The sequence below is a fragment of the Lethenteron reissneri genome, chromosome 34 (assembly GCF_015708825.2).
Source record: "Lethenteron reissneri isolate LAM-NWPU_2019-01 chromosome 34, ASM1570882v1, whole genome shotgun sequence".
In the NCBI taxonomy this organism is placed as follows: Eukaryota; Metazoa; Chordata; class Hyperoartia; order Petromyzontiformes; family Petromyzontidae; genus Lethenteron; species Lethenteron reissneri.
Window position 1 is genome coordinate 14,428,096 of NC_083812.1, and position 21,614 is coordinate 14,449,709.

General features: G+C 51.0%; 2 protein-coding genes across 9 annotated transcripts in view; one reads left to right on the forward strand and one right to left on the reverse strand.

The window, feature by feature from the left end:
• Positions 1 to 412: 412 nt before the first annotated feature.
• Positions 413 to 16,045, forward strand: LOC133350690 (toll-like receptor 3). 3 transcript variants are annotated; one of them, XM_061565328.1, is made up of 7 exons: positions 413 to 434; positions 4,717 to 4,897; positions 5,673 to 6,012; positions 7,660 to 7,851; positions 9,169 to 10,700; positions 11,394 to 11,609; positions 13,192 to 16,045. In XM_061565328.1, the coding sequence occupies exons 2-7, from the start codon at positions 4,725 to 4,727 to the stop codon at positions 13,406 to 13,408; spliced, it is 2,670 nt and encodes an 889-aa protein (XP_061421312.1). In that variant the 5' UTR covers positions 413 to 434; positions 4,717 to 4,724; the 3' UTR covers positions 13,409 to 16,045. The 3 variants fall into 3 exon arrangements, with proteins under 3 accessions (XP_061421312.1, XP_061421311.1, XP_061421310.1); XM_061565327.1 differs by lacking the exon at positions 413 to 434 and adding an exon at positions 469 to 765; XM_061565326.1 differs by lacking the exon at positions 413 to 434 and adding an exon at positions 2,433 to 3,288.
• Positions 16,046 to 16,133: 88 nt separating this feature from the next.
• P4HA1 (prolyl 4-hydroxylase subunit alpha 1) overlaps positions 16,134 to 21,614 on the reverse strand; it is a 42,678-nt gene continuing 37,197 nt past the window's right edge. For 2 of the 6 annotated variants that reach the window (XM_061565345.1, XM_061565343.1), the window contains exons 14-15: positions 20,897 to 20,993; positions 16,134 to 18,438 (exon numbers count right to left, since the gene is read on the reverse strand). In XM_061565345.1, the coding sequence (XP_061421329.1) occupies positions 18,368 to 18,438; positions 20,897 to 20,993 (168 nt within the window). In that variant the 3' untranslated portion in view covers positions 16,134 to 18,367. The remainder of the gene's footprint in view (positions 18,439 to 20,896; positions 20,994 to 21,614) is intronic. The other 4 variants (XM_061565348.1, XM_061565347.1, XM_061565344.1 and 1 more) reach the window with 3 other exon arrangements.

A 21,614-nucleotide genomic window follows, 5' to 3' on the forward strand; every position in this document is an offset into this window, starting at 1 on the left:
ACCAGTGTAATCTATCGAGTGATCCAATACTTGATCAATCACAATCGGGACTGCAGCCCCTGCCCGAGTGCAGTGCTGGGGTGACCCAATTTCCATTCCCTCTCACGGCCACCAACACCGGAGACTCGTGAGTGAGTACCTGGTAGAGGTGTGTTAGTGTAGACATCGCCCACTGGGGGAGACAAAGGCGGTCGGGAGGGGTACCGGCCACCTACCCACCCCCTCGTGTGCCGTGCCGGCCTTCTTCATAGGTGCCACTCGCTCACATCACTTGCCCCTACAGCCTGTTACAGGCTACATGTACGTGGGAGATATTTGTGTGTGTGTGCGCGTATTGGCAGTCGCCCTCCAACAACAACAGAGGGCGGAGGAGCGACGCTCACAACAACGCCGCGTGACTAAAGCACAGCAAGTTGGCACAGTAGGGGGCACAGGTGGTGCATCAGCCACTCATCTCACTCAGTCGACACGTGGCACCTGCTGGGTCGACCTCCTGGTGCACCTAGCCTGGCACAGGTGGTGCATCAGCCACTCATCTCACTCAGTCGACACGTGGCACCTGCTGGGTCTGCCCCGTGACCTCCTGGTGCACCTAGCCTGGCACAGGTGGTGCATCAGCCACTCATCTCAGTCACTCGACACGTGGCACCTGCAGGGTCTGCCCCGTGACCTCCTGGTGCACCTAGCCTGGCACGGTTGTTGTTGTCACAGTAACTCGCACATTACCTCGTGGCTGTCACTGCGCAAACTTGGAAACAGCGGCGGGTGAGAGCGCTCGGGTTATCAACTCTACCGGACTGTATACACTCGATAAGCTCCGTAGCACACACACACACTAAAGTCTATATATATATGTGTGTGTAATGCACACGTGTGTGTGTAATATACTGCTTAACATCATCATCTCTGTGTGTGTAAATAATTGTAGTAAAGTGTTGGTAACTGGTTCACAGTGCGCGGTGAGTAGGCCCAGGCGCCGTCCGCTGTGCGCTGATGAAAACTCCCGTCGCGTTAATAATAAGTTGCATTGTTAAGTTATTTAGATGCATGATGTGTACTCTGTCACTTTAGTGTACATGTTGTTAACTTAGTGTACATGTGTACTCTGTTGCCGTAGTGTACACGTGTACACTGTAGCCTTAGTGTACATTTTGTTAACTTAAGAGTATGTGTACTCTGTACTCTGTCACCTTAGAGTACTTGTGTACTCTGTTAACTTAGTGTACACTGTTGTTGCCTTAGAGTACATGTGTACTCTGCTGCCTTAGTGCACATGTGTACTCTGTGGCCTTAGTGTGCATGTGTACTCTGTTGCCTTGGTCTACATGTGTACTCTGTGGCCTTAGTGTGCATGTGTACTCTGCTGCCTTAGAGTACATGTGTACTCTGTGGCCTTAGTGTACATGTGTACTCTGGCCTTGGTGTACATGTGTACTCTGTGGCCTTAGTGTGCATGTGTACTCTGCTGCCTTAGAGTACATTACTCTGCTGCCTTAGTGTACATGTGTACTTTGTTGCCTTAGTGTACATGTGTACTCTGCTGCCTTAGTGCACATGTGTACTCTGTGGCCTTAGTGTGCATGTGTACTCTGTTGCCTTGGTGTACATGTGTACTCTGTGGCCTTAGTGTACATGTGTACTCTGTGGTCTTGGTGTACATGTGTACTCTGTGGCCTTAGTGTACATGTGTACTCTGTGGCCTTAGTGTGCATGTGTACTCTGCTGCCTTAGAGTACGTACTCTGCTGCCTTAGTGTACATGTGTACTTTGTTGCCTTAGTGTACATGTGTACTCTGTGCCCTTAGTGTACATGTGTACTCTGCTGCCTTAGTGTTAGAGTACATGTGTACTCTGTCACCTTCGTGTACATGTGTACTCTGTGGCCTTAGTGTACTATGTGGCCTTAGTGTACACGTGTACTTTGTGTCCTTAGTGTACACGTGTACTCTGTTGCCTTAGTGTACATGTGTACACTGTTGCCTTAGTGTACATGTGTACTCTGTCACCTTAGTGTACACATGTACACTAAGGTGACAGAGTACACATGTACACTAAGGCGACAGAGTACACATGTACACGAAGGCAGCAGAGTACACATGTACACTAAGGCCACAGTGTACATGTGTACTCTGGCCTTAGTGTACATGTGTACTCTGCTGCCTTCGTGTACATGTGTACTCTGTTGCCTTAGTGTACATGTGTACTCTGTGGCCTTAGTGTACACGTGTACTTTGTGTCCTTAGTGTACACGTGTACTCTGTCGCCTTAGTGTACACGTGTACTCTGTTGCCTTAGTGTACATGTGTACTCTGTCACCTTAGTGTATGTACTCTCTCACCTTAGTGTACATGTGTACTCTGTCACCTTAGTGTACATGTGTACTCTGTCACCTTAGTGTACATTTATACTCTGTTGCCTTAGTGTACATTTGTACTCTGTCACCTTAGTGTACATGTGTACTCTGTTGCCTTAGTGTACATGTGTACTCTGTGGCCTTAGTGCACATGTGTACTCTGTTGCCTTGGTGTACATGTGCACAGTGCACAGCATTGGTCTATAGCAATAGTAAAGGGGAGCGGTGGTTGCAGTGATTGGCGCATTGTGCCACAAACCCTGGCAACTCGAGTTTGATCCCAGGCTATGGGTCGCACGAATTGGTGGCCCTTGACGTAGCGTGTGAATGCCAGCACTGGCAAGAGACAAGGGCCCGATTCTGGCCCCACACCACGTCAAGTCGTGCCCCATGCCGACCTTAATAGGTGCTCGCCAATATCAATTTGTCCCCGAAAGTCTGTGCGTCCCAACAGGGCCATGTGTGTCTTTCACGTGCAATACAGTATGTAATGCTGTTAGCATACACCACATGTATCTTCTTTGTTTGGCCGTAAAATGTAGAACTAAGTAATGTTTGCACCAACTTTATCAATGTTATATTTGTATGAGGAGATAATATTGGGAGAGAAAAAAATAACAAGTGTAATTTGCCAAACGTGCCAATGTAGCATGATCCTCGTGACAATGTTTCACGAGACTCGGTGAGGCTATCCTGGATAAGTAATTAACTTTACCGTGTTATTGTCGCACAATACTGCTGTTAAACGATGACGTCGGCCCTGAAACCTGAAGCAAAGGTCATGCTCCTGGAATGTCAACTCATTAAACATGTCTATCCATGTGGTGTCACGTGATGCCACGTTCTCGAGGTGTGGGTCATGGGACTTGAAACAGTTTCATCTGTAGAGTATTGTTGTGTGGAGACCAAATTGGGAGCGGAGCGGTGGCAGATTGGTGAGTACTTCGCTTTGAACCGGAGTTCGATTCTCTGCCATGACTAATATCAGCAGCGGGGCACCGATCCCACTGACCAGCAACCCGCACTGACCATGTGAGGTGAAGTATGGTCAGAAAACCACCATCATTTACACGGTGTCAGCAGAGGTCCTCTTCCAGCAGTGGCTAAACAAGGGGCTGTGAATTATCATAGACCAACAGCTATTGTAATGCATTGCCGGTTAAACAGGTGACGCAAGTAATACAGTATTGTGATTTTGTTTTAATTCCTACAAATGTAGGCGTTTGTCAAGATAGTACATGGCACATTGTATATGCCTGTTATAAAATCGCCTCGAATGTGGCCTATCCAATTTTCACGGTGGACTATGAACGGTGCGAAATAAGTTCAAATACATATATCTTTCGATTTAAAGCTTTCGTGACTGCAGGGATTCATCTTCTTGGTTCTTTCGGTAAAGTCACGTAGAAGGGAAATAATACAATAATAAAAATAAAACATAATAAAATAATTCTCACGACGTTTCGGCCACAACGCAAGCAGCCGTCTTCAGGTGGAGAACAGGTCTGTCGAGAGAGAGAGTCTGAATGACAAGTCGACAGACTTGTTCTCCACCTGAAGACGGCTGCTTGCGTTGTGGCCGAAACGTCGTGAGAATTATTTTATTATGTTTTATTTTTATTATTTTATTATTTTTCTTCTACGTGACTTTACCGAAAGAACCAAGAAGATACATATATCTTGTGAGATCTCCCAACGCTAAGCAGGGCTGGGTCTCTCTACTTGCGGGGCTACATGGAGTTGCTAAATGATCTCAATTACAGCATATCCATCGAGGATACAGTGATTTACATAACGAGGGAAACCATATGTGGCTTATTTCCCTATTTGCCATGCAGAAGTAACTGTGTTTGAGGAAGTGGTTGATATTACAGAGGAAGTAGCTGCACAGGAGAGGGATTGTGCAATAATTTTAATCAAGATGACTGGTCCCTTTCTCCAGGAAAACGTGTAAACATTAGGGCTGTCTTGTGACCAGTTAGCTCTGATCATTTAACAAATCGCCATCAGCAGTGGAAACTGATGATGATCCTTATGGGATGACTTGGTCTAAAATTATTAGTGTATCTGGTGGAGTGGTGTGGTCGTGAACATCAAGACACGGGATATTAAAGCCACTAGCTGTGCCTGCCATTGGCCATATCGCTTCCTCTTGTGTATGGTGGGCTTAATAGGTACTGACTAACAACATACACAGTACATGCAGCTGACCAGGGGACCCTTTGACTTTGTTTCACACATTTACAATATGAGGGGTGATACAAAAAAAAGACTGTGGCCATATTACAATGTAATATGAGCCACTTGACTGTGATCACGACTATGTTTGTACGAGTGTTGTGTTCCCACATTACATACTGCAGCAGGGAGGATGGTTGTTGCAGAGAGACCAGCCTACAGCCGGGCTACCTTCAAGATTACCTGGACACCGCTGCTGCTGCTGCTGGTGGCACAGCCTTCACTGCTGGTGCAGGTGGCATCATATGTCCTCCCGTCCACCACGCCGCACAGCTGCTACGTCTTCAACCACACAGCGGACTGCAGGTGCCACCCTGCTCTGTACCTTGCATATGAGGGGCGGTGGCGCAGCGGTTAGCACGCCATCCCACCAAACCGGCCACCCGAGTTCGATTCCCGCTCACGGCCAACACCAGTGACGATTATCTGAACTGCTCCTGGGACTCTCCTAGGTCGATTCAGCTTCAAATGAGTAGGTGGTGCGATGTGTAAACATCGCCACTGGGGAGACAAAGGCGGTCGGGCTTGGTGCTTGGCCACCCACCCCCTCGTGGTGTGCTGTGCTGACCTTCATAGGTGCTCGCTAACAGCACTCGCCCCAACAGTCTGTCAAGGCTATGCAGGGGATATTTGTCTCTGTGCCTGGCCTACCTACCCAACCACGTAATGTCCACCAGTGCAGACACACACGGCAGAACCGAGGCCAAATTGTCTTTTTCTGCAAGCGGTTTACAAGTTTACTCCCCTGTATTTAATTTAAATTAAAATAAATGTAACTAATAGTTAACATCAGCCCACAGGCTCTCATGGTATCAGATAATACAAAATAAAGTGGAGTCTACTTGTAGACCACAAGGCATTATGATACATTTTTCAGAAATCACTGCATCCATGCTGTCATGTACTTATGCATCTCACAGTCTGTTAGACTGGAGTGGGATGTTAGACCAGGTCCTTGCACTATTATGCTTTTCGTTTCTGTTGATGTTGCACTTATACTGTCAGAACATGGAGCAATTACGAGTGACAGCATGTGCACGCTTGTCGTTTACATGACCGTTGTTTTTCGCTTTTCCTGCAGACACCGGCAGCTGTCGCACGTCCCAGACAACCTCCCGACTGATCTCACCTCCCTGCTGCTGGAGCACAACAGGCTGCATTCGCTCCAGTCACACCTGCTCGCTCGCTATCCTGCCCTCCGCTACCTCGAGGCCGGTTACAACTCCATCTCGCAGATGTCGCCAAACGACAACCCGTGCACCGTGCTGCCCAACCTCGCTGTCCTCTCCATTCCGCACAACCAGCTGGGCAAGCTGCACAACGGGGTTTTCGAGAGCTGCTCCTCGCTCGCCGAGCTCGACCTGTCCTTCAACACCCTTCAACGGACGTCGGCCGACGAAAACATCTTCGCGCCGTTGACGGTAACCGATATTTTAAAAGGCTTAACTTGGACCGAGTCATTGGTAGGGACGTGGTAGCTCACGCCTCGTGTTCACCGTCACTTTGAATTCGTTTTTACCAGCTCCAGGGACAGCGTGTAACAGGCCCAGAAACTGCCCCAGTCCCCCCCATGCTTGGGTGTGCAAATGAGGCCGTGTTGTGGGCTTGGACACCTGAGCGCTCGCTTCATCCACCAACAAATACTTCTGACTTTATCCGGCCGGGTGGCGTTTAGGAAGCGGTCTGCAAATAGAGCAGACTTTTTTTGCAAAGTGTAATGTAAGCAGGCTTTAGGTTAGGATATTTTAAATGAAATTCGAATAGTGTTTGAACATTTTTGGTTGGGAATATTTAGCACCAACACGACCAGGAAGTTGAACTAAGCAGAGTGACATCATGACACGTGTGCCTAGTTAATGTGTCGTTCCTGTGATGTCATGACTGTTCTTGGGTTGGCGTGGGTTGGCGCGGCTAACAAAGAAATACAGTGGTACCTCGGTATACGTCGTTAATTCGTTCCAGAAGGTAGGACTTATACCGAAAATGACGTATACCAAACGAATCTTTCCCATAAGAAATAAAGGGAAAGGAAATAATCCGTTCCAGAGTATAAGAAATGATATTTTATATGGCATATTATACATTAATTGGGTTGTATAAAATAATTTATACACTAATTACTAAAATGCATACAGAAGCCACATGACCGCGCTGCTGCGAGCTGCGCTGGTCACGTGGCACGTCACGCGCGCCTCGACCTGGGGCTCCACCCTCCATGGGGGCAGCCCCCCACGTCCCCCGCCCCTCTCCCCCACGTCCCCCGCCCCTCTCGCTTTGTTTCAGTCGTGAACGGGGTCTACGCAGGTACTCGGTGACTCATCCCGACCCATGCAAGTTCTAGCAAGCACGTCGCATCCCAAGCAAGACGTCGTATCCCAAGACATTTTTTCTCTCGTAAAAACACGACGTATACCAAATTCGACATATTCCAAAGCGGTCGTATACCGAGGTACCACTGTAGAATACTTGGTGAATAGGCTCTGTGATTCATCTTGGAGGATCCATCATGGTTGGTTCATGCAGACTCAACTGCCATCTTCCATCCCGGTTCCAGCACGATTCCCATTGGCGGTGGAAAACGAGGCATCAAGGGCTTTGACGACTCTGTTCACGTTTGAGTCTGAATACTGCATGTTTTTTGTCTGACAGTTATGCAGCTTGTTCCATGCAGTGGTCTCTCAGGCTGGTCACAGTTGGGAAAAAAAGTGATTTTCATTTCACTTGGTCAGCCTAGTAAACCTCTCACTTGTGTGCAAAAGTAAATGATGGGCCTTCATGTGGGAGTACAGAATATTTTGTAGAAGTACATTGAGCAAAGTCTTGTGATTCCCTCCCCCCATCCCTGGTTATACGGCATGTGTGCCATTGCTCTTGAAGGGAATCCAGAATGGAAAATTCCTTCTCTTTGTGTCTGAACGCCAATGAAGCATGAAAACACATTTTTCCATCTCAAATATCTGGCTTTCAAGAGCATTCACGCCGTAATTTTTGTTGTACAAACTGAACAGCAGGCGAGAGGAAAACGCCGTAACCGCACGGGCACATGCCTCCTTGTGTGTTTTTTTCAGAACTTGACGGTGCTGAACGTCACTCACAATCATCTGCAGACGGTCAACATCGGGACCGTCATGCAGCTGCCCCAGCTCCGTTATCTGAACTACTCGAACAACTTAATCCGCACACTCAAAAAGCTGGACTTCCTGTTCGTGCAGAACGTCAGCTTATACGCGATTGACCTGTCCCGTAACCCCCTGCAAACTGTGAGTGGCGAGGAGGCATGCAGCGGTGTGGGGTCGGATCGGCTGTTGGTGGTGGTTTTTGCAGAGGGAAGAATAATTGAAGGCTTGTTGTAAAGCTGCACCAGCAACCTCGAGGGTTTGCATGTGCGACGACCACTGGAGCTGTCCGTGTGAAAACTGTTATTGACAAGAAGGGGCCTTTGGCTGGCGGGAAGATGCCACATTGATGCAAGGGGTTTTTGTTGGCCAATGTTCTTCATTGCTAGGCCCCTGGTGGCCTTTAGTGCGGCGCTCAACAATGCACAAAGGTGAAAACACCCATTATCGTGCTGCCAAACCAAATATTTTCAAACGTGTGGCATCCCTCACACTGATGACTTACCGGTGAAAGTGGCCCGCCTCTGAAAATGTATGAAGAACACTGGTGGAGGCCAATGTTGCAGTTTTATGTTTGGTGCCACAGCTAACAGCACCTGACGGGTGCAGAGAGACATTGGCCTTGATGTAAGGAATTATTTAATGGGCCCTAAATTTACGAGCATGATCTTGGCTTACCGATTCTGCTGTTTAAAGCTAAAGCGAGTGGACAGTTGGGGACTAATACTGGAAAGGTGCATTCCACTCAACTACAAACTTAATACGAGATGCGGTCACATTTTTGAAAACTAGATACAGTATTGACATAAGGCACACCAAACAGAGTATTATTTGTGAACAAGTATACCTCAGAATGAGTATGCACATGTACAGCCATCTTTGTCAATCCACTGCTAGAAGAAGGGCCTTGCCATACCGTGAGGGGTTATTTGACCTCACCACCCTGGTCAGTGCAGGTTTGGTGCCCACAGTTTAGTTTTCCATCCTTTAACACCTGTTTTATGAATGGTCGCTACGCATCCAAGCTTTATCCAGGCTCAGTACTGCTTTCATTTTGAGATATTGCTAGATTGAGTGCATCCCAGGTGATTTGATCATGAGCAAACTGAGTTGGCTGATTGTTAATGAGCATTGATCGTGTGTCTGTATGTGTGCTCAGTTTTATGGGGAACGGTGGCGCAATAGTGAGTGGACTGCGCTATGAACTCGGTCAGCCGAGTTCGATTCCTGCTTGCGACCAATAAGAGTGGCAATGGGCCTCCCATTCGTCGATTCAGCCTCAATTGAGTACCTGGTGTGGTGTGTAGTAAACATCCCCACTAGGGAGACAAAGGCGACCGGGTGTGGTGCTGGCCACCCACCCCCTCGTGTACCGTGCCAGCCTTCATAGGTGCTCGCCAACAGCACTTGCCCCAAATAGCCCTGTTAAGGCTACACGGGGGGGATCTTTGTCTTTGCCAGTTCGCAGATGGCTGTTTCAAAGACGTTCTCTTTGACCTGCTGGTGCTGGACTCGACGGCGCTGGGCTCACCCGTCACGAAGCTGACCTCGCTGTGCCGGCAGCTCAAGGGGGCGCCCCTCAAAGCGCTGTCGCTGAGGAACGTGCAGCTGCGATCGGTGAAGTCGCAGCCGTTCCAGTACCTCGCCTTGTGTCCTTTCCTCGCGAGGCTCGACCTGTCCGACAACGGCCTCACCGACATCGACGACGACGCCTTCACAGGGCTGCAACACCTCGAGGAGCTCATCTTGGAGAGCAACAACCTGCTCAGACTCTCGGGCAACACGTTCAGAGGCCTGAGCGCACTCAAGTACCTGCACATGGCCAACAGTTCGCGGAGTCTCGGCGCAATCGGGAAAGATACCCTGTCTTCCCTGTCCCAGTCGCCCCTACTCTACCTGAATCTGTCCCGCTCGGGGATTACGAAAATTTCCAAAGGCGCCTTTCAGTCCACGCCGCACCTGCAGAGGCTCGACCTCGGGCTGAACAAGCTCAACCAGAGGTTAATGGGCGACGAATTCGCCGGGCTGAGCGCCGTGCTGGACATCTACATGTCGTACAACACGTACGTGATGCTCACGTCGGGTTCGTTCGCGAACACGCCCTCTCTGCGGCGTCTGTGGCTGTCGCGCACGCGTCTCACCAGCCTCGACACGGACCGGTCGCCATTCTACGGCCTCGTCAACCTCACCTACCTCGACCTGAGCAACAACAACATGGGCAAGGTGCTCGCAGACACGTTCCGCGGGCTCGCCGCGCTGCAGACGCTCAAGCTTGGGCACAACAACCTGGCCCGCCTTTGGAAGCACAACAACCCGCCGGTGCTCTACCTCGACGGGCTGCGGCAGCTGCGCTCGCTGGAGCTGCTGTTCAACGGCTTCGACGAGGTTCCTGCGGCAGCCTTCGCCGGCCTCTCCAACCTTCGCCTGCTCAACATGAACTCCAACAACATGGACAAGTTCCCGCCAGGGGTCTTCAACCCGCTGACGAGCCTCGCCTCGCTCGACCTGCGCAGGAACCTCATCACCGGCGTGCCGGAGGAGGTGTTCGGGGAGGTGTTCGAGCACCTTGACGACCTGTGGTTGGGCACGCGGAACCCGTTCGACTGCACGTGCGACAGCCTCGGCTGGTTCGCCAACTGGCTGCGCAACGCCACCGGATCCCCGGGGCGCGCGCACGTCCACGTGCCGGGCGCCGCCACGGAGTACGTCTGCCGGACGCCGCCCAGCTACTTCAACACGTCCGTGCTGGCGTTCGACACCTTGGCGTGCAAGGACCACGCGCCGTTCTTCGTCATGTACGTGGTCAGCCAGTCGGTGCTGCTCTCCGTCGTCGTCGTCGCGCTGTTCGTCCACTTTCAGGGCTGGCGCTTGCAGTACTTCGCCTCGGTGCTAGGGAACCGCGTGCTTGGCTACGAGTCGCTGCCGTCCGTCAACGACGGGGACGGGGAAGAGGACGGCCAGGATGTGGGCGCCGCAAGACGGGCGCAGTACAGGTGCGGTGGTGTCTGCTAGATCTGGGCGGCGTTGGTCGAGGCCGTTTTCAGTGACGTCGGTTGTTGCTTTGTGCGACCTTGAGCGCCCGCTCAGCCAGGACCGCTCTGCGTCACAGACAAGTGGTTGGTCTCGGCTTAGGTTATCCGTACTGCAAACTGCTGAGTGGCTCGAAGCTGCAGACGCACATGTATTTTATATATTGGGTAAGGTAGGGCTATTTTACTTTTTAGACCATTGATTGTCACATCAATCCAACGGTCGATGGAAATACGCTCTGCAGCGAGCACCCTAACATCTATAGGTAGCAGTCCAACACTGCTGTCTACTAGAGCTTCATAGCTCATCGGATTTCTCCAGGATAAATAAAGATTCTGATTATGGCTAACACCCACAGCTCTTTGGTATGTTTAAATCCATTTAAAAGTTTTGGATGTGGGAGGGTATCAGAGTACACAAAGAAAACCCACGCACTGGTGGCAATAACACACTCAAATCCGCGCGGATGGGCTCACGGCAGTTTTGTGGCACAAAATCAAAGTGAGCTCCGCCCCCAAACTCGCTTGTCCGCACAGCGCTGGATTCCCAGGCGCGCACCGCCGCCTGCAAGCACGATGATCGGTCGCGCGCGCCCGCATTAGCCACCCCCTAACGACGTCCTTGATCGTTTTTTTGCGATGGCGGTGGCGGCGCAGCTACGACGCGTTCGTCATCTGCTCGTGCGAGGACGAGCACTGGACGAGCAGATACCTGGAGCCGCTGGAAGAAAACGGGATTAAGCTTTGGCTGGAGGAGCGCGACCTTCCGGGCGGAGAGGTGCGCGCCGAAGCGTACAGCAGCAGCATGCAGCAGAGCCGGCGGGTGCTGGTCGTCGTCACGAGGGCGCTCTTCCGCGACACCTACTGCCGCAAGTGAGTCCGCGCGCCGCCGCCGCCGCTCCCGGACAGGGGGGGAGAGCCGCTTCAAAGCCTCCTCCTTACTGAGGGCCGAATAAAGACTTTCAATAGGACCTCAGGCGGCAAGAGAGACGAAGATCCCCCCTCCCACCCCCGTATAGCCTCACAGACTGTTGGGGAAAGTGCTGTTAGCGAGCACCTATGAAGGCTGGCCAACACTACGCCCGGCCGCTTTTGTCTCCCTAGTTCCGATGTTTACACATGGCACCAGGTACTCATTTGAGGCAGAGTAGACCTAGGGGAGGCCCAGGAACAGTTCGGATAATTGCCAACTGGTTGTTGAATGCGAGCGGGAATAGAATTCGGTTCGCCAGGTTTGTAGTGCAGCGCACTAAACGCTACACTACCGCTCCCCACTTGTTAACACAGGCGTCGGGTCAATGCTGTCCACTGCAGTGACAGAATAAGGTGTTTTAAGAGGTTAGACATATCCCGTTCCAGTTCTTCATTTGTGTAGCCAAGATGCTCACAGTGACAAATATTAAATTCTGGGCTGCGGGTTGAAGGTTCCCCAGCCCTATGTTAGGTTCATCCAAGGCCTTTTGGCTATAACTATACTTTTGAATCTGAACTAAATATAACTTTTTTTATTTTCCCAGCTAAGGCCCACTGAGCTCTACAACTCTTTTTCAGAAGTGACCCGGCAACAAATGATATCCCAACGAAGTCGCTTATCACGTGGAAATTTATGGCAGCCAAATACTCTAAACGCACGTTACTAAATTTGGAGGGAAAAACCAGAATACCGAGAGAAAAATCGACGCGACCACGGGGAGAACATGCAAACTCCAAATACACAGGCGTCAGGGTCAGGCTCAAACCCACAACCTCCTTGTATACCAGGCGAGGGAGTTAACATCTCACCGCCAAAACCACAGCGGACTTTACACTGCTTGTTCAGCACTCGTGGGTCAGATTCAAATGAGTTTCTCTGCTTAATGGAGCCAGTGGAGGAAATCCCTTATTCCTTTGGCAGGGGTAAATAAATAATATTCATGATAACGTTTTTCGGGTTAGATCGCATAAATGTGTCGTAAACCCACCTCCACTCGACACTGCCAATCAGTAAGGTTTGTCACGTGAGCAGAACGTGCCTATGAGTTACGACTTCTGCACACCGGTTGTGTGTTGGAGAGCAAACCCGCAACATCTACCATTGATTGCGACGTTCCGCTGGTGTTTACGACCAGCATCATGATTCTGCCAGAACCTAAATCTGAGTGTAGGAAACTGAATACAAATTTTCATTTCATGCTTATCAGCTGCTGGAATATAAATTGATGAGTTTTTTTTTTTTATCAGTACCACCCACATTTATTTGGCTGTCCTCCCTGACTCACTGATAGAAATTCCACATCCCTATGGCAGTGGATAATCTATTCCGAAGACCAAATTCCAAGATGGAATAGCACTTCATTTGATACGATGACGACTTAATCCCAGATATGTGAATCGATTGATAAAGAAATTACAACTTGGCGGCACTCGCACGGATCAGGCCGACAGCCGGTGGTGCGTCCCGCGCTGCCACCGACAGGTTCGCGGTCGCGCAGGCGCGGAAACGCGCCATCGAGCAGAACCGCGACGACGTCGTGCTGGCGCTGCTGGAGGACTTCCCCGAGTTTGAGCTGTTCCACAAGCTGGGCCTGCGCGCCGCCATGTTCCCGAGCCACTGCGTCCTCCGCTGGCCCCAGGACCCCAAGCGGCTGCCGCTCTTCCTGCAGCAGCTGCGCATCGCGCTCGGCAACGCCTGACACACCCCCCCCCCCCCCACCCCTGGCTTGTTTCTCGTCGGGTAAGCTTGCCAAAGGTACGGCGGTCGAGACCTCGGATGGGTTCGCTTAACCCCTTTTTTACCGTTCCGATGATGTACGTGCGTGTACGTCATTCGTTTTTTAAGTCTCCCCGGGTTACGAAAGACCTGACTTAGGGAAATCCGACTTTACGGAAATGCTCCCATAAATCATGTAAATAAAAAAAATGGTGGAAATGTTTGCGTTAATTACACGAGTTCAAATAGTGCAAGTCGGTGAGTTTGCGGATGGACCTCACCGTGCTGCACCAAAACGCCACCTTCACCGAGCCCGAGCTTCAAGAGGATTAAGGTAAATGGATTTTTAGCATCACGTAATTATTTTCCTTTTGTAGCTTTACGTAATTGTTTGTTTTCTGTACAGTATGTACTGTGTATGTGTATCCGTGTGTTTATGTGTATATGTGTGTGTGCGTGTGTGTGTGTAGACGAGCCTACTCCAACTTTGTCTTTATGTGTGTGTATGTGAAGTCTAGGCCTAGCTGAATGCACTGTAAACATCCGGAAGCGACTGCTTTCTGTTAATATTAAAATCAACAATTCTGTACAGGATATGTTCCATTAGTTTAATGGGTAGTCTTAGGGTAGATAATCGATGAAATGAAAGCATAGGAAGTTCAGAGCGTATGTACAGCGATACATGTAGCGATAGAAAATGGATGACAATGTGATACAGCGCTGAGAGAAAATGGTAGGAGAGGCATAACTATTTCCGGCTTGGGGATTTTTTCTTGATTTTGGGGGAAAATTGTTCAGTTTTCCGACATACGGAAAAATCGGGTTATGGATATTTCTCAGGAACCTAACCTTTCCGTAATCCGGGGACTGCCTGTACATGCATATCATCAGAACGGTAATTGAAAAAAAAAAACTTTTTTGATACCGAGGCTTCCACAAGGCCATGCGGGAGGGCGTGCGGCACAGTTTGGTGCCAGGTATTGTAGAGTGTGCGGTCGTATTGCTCCAGTTCTCTCCGGTGAGTACAATATCTTTGAAACACGATGCTACGCATCTCTAAAATTAACGGCAAGCCGCTTGCGCGTTCCGAGATTTGAGGGAGAACGGGACCCCCACCCTGCAACTTGGGAACGTCTCGCAACGGGAAAGGGTTAACCAGAGCAACGCAGGTTCAGAATGAGACGTCTTGAGATGACCGACACTGGCCCACTGGGTAGCGGATTCGCTTTCCCAGTGCTTGGTGTTGTTATTATCTTAGCGGCGGGACAAAGTTCCGCGTTTTCATGGCTCCGATGCTTCCCCTACTCACTGCGGAGCTGGTATGCGGATGCTAAGGGGGATCACTGGTGCCACGATTGTTACCAAGTCTCTTCACGCAATCTCGGGGTACTTATTGGGATGACTGTGTCTAACCGCAGGCTGCTGCAGGGAACTAAGATGGGGCTTGTTACTTGCGTGATTACGCAATGCCAACCTATGGCACTTTGGCCATGTCACTCGCTTCCCCTTGGCTGACCCCGCCAACCGGGCTCTCCGAGCTAGAGAACCTCGTGGGAGGAGGCCAAGAACTCGGCCCCACAGGCCTCACGGCTGCCTCAGGTCAACTGCTACAGTCGAGACTTGCGGGGGGATAGGAAGGGGGCGTTCGCTTAGCGAACCCCCCCTCCCTCCCCCCCACACCAGGCGGTGGACATTGCATACCCTCCGCATGCTCCCCTCTACCACCCCGAAGTCCCCTTACCCTGGATCCACTCATCTCGCTTGACCCGTTCGTACAGCTCCGTATGTGGTCACACAGCTGTCCACGTTGCTGTTATGAAGTCCGTTTACACGAGGGGATTTCAATGGGGGTGGCTGCCCCTGTCATGCCCCCCCCCATGCCTCATCCCTAATCTGAATTTGTACAGCTTCAGCAGCAATGTTTCGGTAATAAGTTTTAGCAACAGCACTAGTGATAATTAAGGAATATTTTGTGGTTTTGTTAAATAAAAAGTTTTTTTATTGTCATGGTCAGTCAGTCACATCGCAGTCTTCAGTCTTGGGCAATGTCCCGAACTTGTGTTACAGTGGTCCACAAAATTAAAACTAAAGTGAAGATCTAAAGCGGACTGATAATTATCCATCGATGCCTTGCTGATCTCAAGGAGCATAAAGCAGCACGTGAACTCTGGCCATGCTCGCAATGCCTTTTGGCGAGCCATCCAACAAAGAGCTGCTTTCGGATGCAGTTCTGCAGCCGTCTGGAGTGCTCTTACGATATTAGTAAGCCACTTTTAAAACTAGATTGAAAACTAATTTCTTTAGAACTGATTTTTGTGTTTCGTTTGTCCTTCCCCGCACCTCCGATGAGCACGGTTAGCTACGTACTGTGCGAAAGAAGTTCAACATACATCCAGTGGACCGTCTACTTCCCGGACTCCACGTTGGCTGCAGTGCTTGTGTTAATGCATATTGCAGTTGGCTTTGTAGGTCTTGATAAACAAATAACATTCTCCAGTCTTCTGTTTATTTTCACTTTCCCACGGAGGGGTTTCACTTTCGTACGCTTATGCACTTCGGGTTTATTGTTTGTTAATAAGCGAGTAATAAGAACGCGGAGAAAATAAACGTTTTACCAAAACGCAAGGGGCTGTCTTTATTGACCACAAATCAAACATGAAAACACACGAAGTCCGTCCGGGCTACGGAACAGCGACCCCCCCCCCCCACATACAAGCCCGACGCACAGAACAGGGCCGGCCGGCCGCGTGGAATCTTAGCGCGCGCTACCAGCAAATGCCCACACACCATATTCACCGCGTGGGGCCCACACTCTACGACGGGTGGCTTTGGCGAGCGGCGCTCTGAGCACCCGAAACTGACAAGTATAAACAAATGAGAGCCCTACCAAAGTGTCAAGAGGTGGAGGTGAGAGAGGTAGGGTTAGGATTGAGGGTAAGTGGGAGGGGTTCTATCATTTATTTAACCAGGTAAGGCCCACTGAGCTATGTAGCTCTTTTTCAGAAGTGACCTCATCGCAAATGATAGCTCAACGAAGTGGCTTATAATGTGGAAATTTATAGCAGCCAAATATTCTAAACGCACGTTTCTAAATCTGGGGGGAAGCAGAGGACCTGGATAAAAATCCACGCGACCATGGGGAGAGAGACACCGCAAACTCCAAATATACAGCAGGCGTCAGGGCCGGGATCGAACCCATGGCCTCCTGTACACTAGGCGAGAGAGTTAATATCGCACCACCATGTCGAGCTGGTTATCGTTTGGTTGGCCAAACGCTGTTTTGCTCCAATACCAAAATGCACGCCGCTCCCCCACTGCTCCGTGTGACTTAAGGTTTTCGAACACTTATTCAGTATTTGGTGCTGGCAGCGCTGTTAAAAATCGCCGCCACAAGTAACTTCATTGGTTGGCTTCCCGCGAGACAGAAACGGCAAGCGGTAGGGCGGCAGATTCATCACGACGAGCCGTTTTGCGCATTTTAAAGCACAGACCCAATCACAACTTGAGTTTCTCTCACTGCTGGTCGTATAAAAAATTTCACATGCGGTTTCAAATTCATTCAATTCTATTCTTGTGTAGAATTGCTCAGTTGAGGAGTGTAATTTATTCAATAGCTTTAGCTGTGTACGCTCGAGTTACTTTGAAGTCGGGCATGATTGTTTGCAAGTCAAGGAGGAGCTGGGTCATGCCAAAACCACCACAGTAAGGCACAAAAGGTCATGGCTGATTTTCCAGCATGCTATTTTCATCCCTATCACTAAATCGTGTAACCATCGCGTGTTTCCTATCAATTCCCTTTGTAAAACGTTTGCCGACGAGGAACACTCGCGTCTTTGCGTTTAAACACAAAACTTATTCCAAACGGACGTCGAAAGTGGCTCCTGTGAAATCAAAAATTGTACCGGGAAAAAAACCCCCACAAACGAGGCAAATGCATATTTATAATCCTGTTAGTAGCACCAGGCATTTGCACGAACACAAAAGATTAGAGAAATAAACTGGCAAGCGTCGAGTGCCCCAGCTTTGGTACAGCCGAGCTCCAGCAAGCGATTTTGGAAAATAAATGCCAGCCCAGCCAGAGGTCACAGAATTTAGAAATACAATTGTTGACAAAGACATCACTTTGTAGCATAATAAAAAACAAGACTGTCATGCTAATGTAAAAAAAACTATATAAACGTGCACTTGGGTTAGGGAGAGCATTAATACTTTCATCTGTGATGTATTTGTGATGCATTAACATCACCTTGATTTAATGAAGCCATGCAGCCTGTAACCCACACGTTCAATACAATCACTTTGTTCATTGCTTTGTTCTCTAAACAGAGAAAATCAATGATTCAAACCCTTGCCAGGGTTGTCAAGAGTTAACTTTGGCGTCGGCAAAAGTTGTCAAAATCAACAACCAATTAAAAAGCGGTCGGAGGGGTGTTTGGAGTATGCGGTGATCGAGAGGCGGGGGGGCTAGACAGATGGACAGCGAGTCCATGGAGCCACGCGCTTTGAACATCGCTCGGCTTGTGCGACTTTTCGTCGCGCTTGGGCGTGGCCGGACGCGAGAAACTTAAAGAGCAGCGAGGCCTGGGACAGGCAAGCCCCACGGTGCCCCGCACGCTCCCCTGACTTAACCCGTCGAGCTCCTCACCGTTATTTTCGTCTGGGCATGAGTTACGATCTTAATTCAAAGGCGGCCCCTCGTGCGTCCGTGGACCACCGGTTGCCCTCTCTCTGGCGGGTGGACGCAGCGGCGGGGACGTGGGGGGTGGGGGGGTTCGGGACGCTGGGCGGCTCCCGCTCGTGGCAGAGGCCTCTCGGGTGCGTTGCCGGCTCGTCGCGGCGACGGGTAAAAGGACCGGCGGGTGAAAGAAGGCCGTGAAGGAAGCGAAGCAAGAGGGACAGCAGCAGCGGAAGAGGCGGGGAGAAGAAGAAGCCTTCAAGCTCGTCACGCCGTCTCTGTCATGCCGCACTTTCTCCGGAACTCCTGGCCTCTCTCGTGAATCCACTTGTTGGACACTGTTGGGACGAGCAGGCACATACACAGATATAAAATCACACACGCGTAAAGCGTGAGATAGTCGAGTTAACATTTAAAAACTATGATTTCACAAATGGCCATCGCGCTTCGGTAGCTACAATGGTCGTGTGTCGCTGAACACTGCACCGTGGTGAAACGTGCCACGGATGGTACAACAGTGACACCACAGGAGCCAGGTATAAAACCGTGTAAGGCCAAACATTCGTTACGTGTCGGGGCTTATGTTAGCACAGGCGGTCTGTGGTTTACGACGGTCTGATTTATGACGGTTCCACATTCACGACGTTTATATAATGCCACCGTAGATTGATTTATGATGAAGAAACTTGATTTTAGAACTCCGAACACATTTGAACAGAGTAAGTCTGGTTTTCCGATGTGACTTGCCGTGGAGCTTTTGTTATTCCCGAGTGTTTTTGTGGCATTTTACCAATTAAACCATGTTAAATACGGCTGATAAAAGGAAAACATATCTGGTAAGTGATGTTTCTACTGTTTCTATGGTCTATGGGTAAATATGGTCCAATTTACGACGGAGTATCCAGGAACGTATTGTGTCGTAATAGTGGGGTCTGCCTGTATAAGGTATAGTGTGTCAGAGCATACATAGCCACGGATACACAGTTGGGTGTGGATATATACAGTTACCGTTAGATTTAACTCACTATTTGTAGATTTAACTCTGACCAAAGGTGGTTTGTCACTGACCATTTTGGTTGTCACTGACCGTGCAAGAGGCCTCGGTATGTATGTACAGCTCAGGGCTGTGTGCAGTTGAAGGGTTCTGTTGTTCACCGCACCGCAACACAAACTCTACCCGAGCGGCGGTGTCGGGTTCGGCCAAATGTCGCAAATGGACTGGCTGCATATCTCTGCGGCAGGCGACAGCCCCACCGAAATCGAAGTGGCAGCGAAACAGCTGTGGAACGTGTATGTATGTATGTTGAACTTCTTTCGCACCGTACGTAGCAACCGTGCTAATCGGAGGTGATAACCAAAAATGTTCAGTGACGTTCACGTGTTTCAGTGTTAGCAGCAGCAGCAGCAGCTGGCGCTGCCTGCAAGAGAATCTCTTCGTCGAGAGCGGTTGGCGGTTCTTGGCCAGAGGTTGGAGGCGGCATCGAAGTGCGTCTCAGGTTTCCCAGTCTCGGGCGATAGCGCATGCAGGGTGGACTAACTGACCCGTGGAGCGCAAAGGCAGCGTGTGGGGGGGGGTTACGGTGACCGCGGCTGCTGCACCGGTGCTGGGCAGCTCTCCCGAGAGGCTGTAGGTGCTGTAGGGGCTGTAGGGGCTGTAGAGGCTGTAGGGGCTGTAGGGGCTGTAGGGGCTGTAGGTGCTGTCGGGGCTGTAGGGGCTGTAGGGGCTGTAGGGGCTGTCGGGGCTGTCGGGGCTGTAGGGGCTGTAGGTGCTGTAGGGGCTGTAGGGGCTGTAGGGGCTGTAGAGGCTGTCGGGGCTGTCGGGGCTGTCGGGGCTGTAGGGGCTGTAGGGGCTGTAGGTGCTGTAGGGGCTGTAGAGGCTGTCGGGGCTGTAGGGGCTGTAGAGGCTGTCGGGGCTGTCGGGGCTGTAGGGGCTGTAGGGGCTGTAGGGGCTGTAGGGGCTGTAGAGGCTGTCGGGGCTGTAGGGGCTGTAGGGGCTGTAGAGGCTGTAGGGGCTGTAGGGGCTGTAGAGGCTGTCGGGGCTGTAGGGGCTGTAGGTGCTGTAGGGGCTGTAGGGGCTGTAGAGGCTGTCGGGGCTGTAGGGGCTGTAGAGGCTGTAGGGGCTGTAGGGGCTGTAGGGGCTGTAGGGGCTGTAGAGGCTGTCGGGGCTGTAGGGGCTGTAGGGGCTGTAGAGGCTGTAGGGGCTGTAGGGGCTGTAGAGGCTGTCGGGGCTGTAGGTGCTGTAGGTGCTGTAGGGGCTGTAGGGGCTGCCCGCGCCCGTCTGGGGGTTGCCCGCGCCCGTCTGGGGGTTGCCTGCGCCCGTCTGGGGGTTGCCCGCGCCCGTCTGGCTGGCGGAGAAAGCGCTCACAACGAAAACCGCTGCTAGCGCATTCCAGTCTCTGGGTCTCTATGCATTTGTGTGGACTTATACAGGGTGGACTCCAATTAGCACGGTTGGCTATGTAGGGTGCAAAAGAAGTTCAACATACGTACGTAAGTGTATGGGGTTTCTGTGCGAGACTTATGGATCTGTACATCAATCTGCAAGTGTGTGTGTGTGGCTCTACGGGCCTCTGCGTGCGAGTCTATGGTCACCACGTGCAACTATGGGTCTCTCTGCATCTCGGCGAATCCAAGACAAAACATTGTCACAAGCGAATGGAAAATCCGAGGCGGACTGTTGCCTCGTCAACCCGGAGCCATAAATCGCCACTGTTCGAGCGAGTCACGGGGACTGCGTCGCGTGCGAGCGTTGGATGAGCGAGGATGAGCGAGGGTGAGCAAGAGCGAGCGACTCACCCCACTTGTTGCCCACGAGCACGGGGCAGGCGGCGTGCCGCGTGCTGTAGTCGCCCTCTCCGCTCGCGAACAGGTTGTACCAGAACACGGCGGTGCCCTGGGGGGAAGCAGAGCGTGGAGGTATGATCGCTTTAGCCCGGCGTCGCGTTATTTTTAAGGGGCCACGGCAAAGTCTGAACGACGCAAGCTGTCAAAAAATTCGGCTTTCTCCATCTCATCCGTAGAATTCTTGCTACATCAGAGCACAGCCCATCCACTCGACGATGACCTCTCCACGCGAGGGTTACTTGGCCATACTTTGCCATGCTGCTCAGTGCACGTTGATAAAGGCGGAGAGCACAGATGGAGCGGATTACCACAGCGGGTATTGCTGCGCTGCCATCTGTAAGCACACCACGTAGCCCCCGCATGGCGGTTGCCAATCCGAGTGATGGCCCAGGCTCAGACCTGCTTAGCTCCCAAGATGCTGATAAGGTTGCACCTCGGGCGATGGGGTCATGGGCTCGAAACAGTTTAGGGCCCCCTAATCGGGGCACGGTCAGTGCGAGGTGAGCGGTGCTATTGACAGGAGTGACAAGGGGGTGGGAGGGCGTGAATATCCGATGCCAGGGGCCCCCCTGATAAGGGCTCCACGGTGGCGGGATGTTAACTACCTCGCCTGGTATACAGGAGGTTGTGGGTTCGATCTCGACCCTGACGCCTGCTGCTGTATATTTGG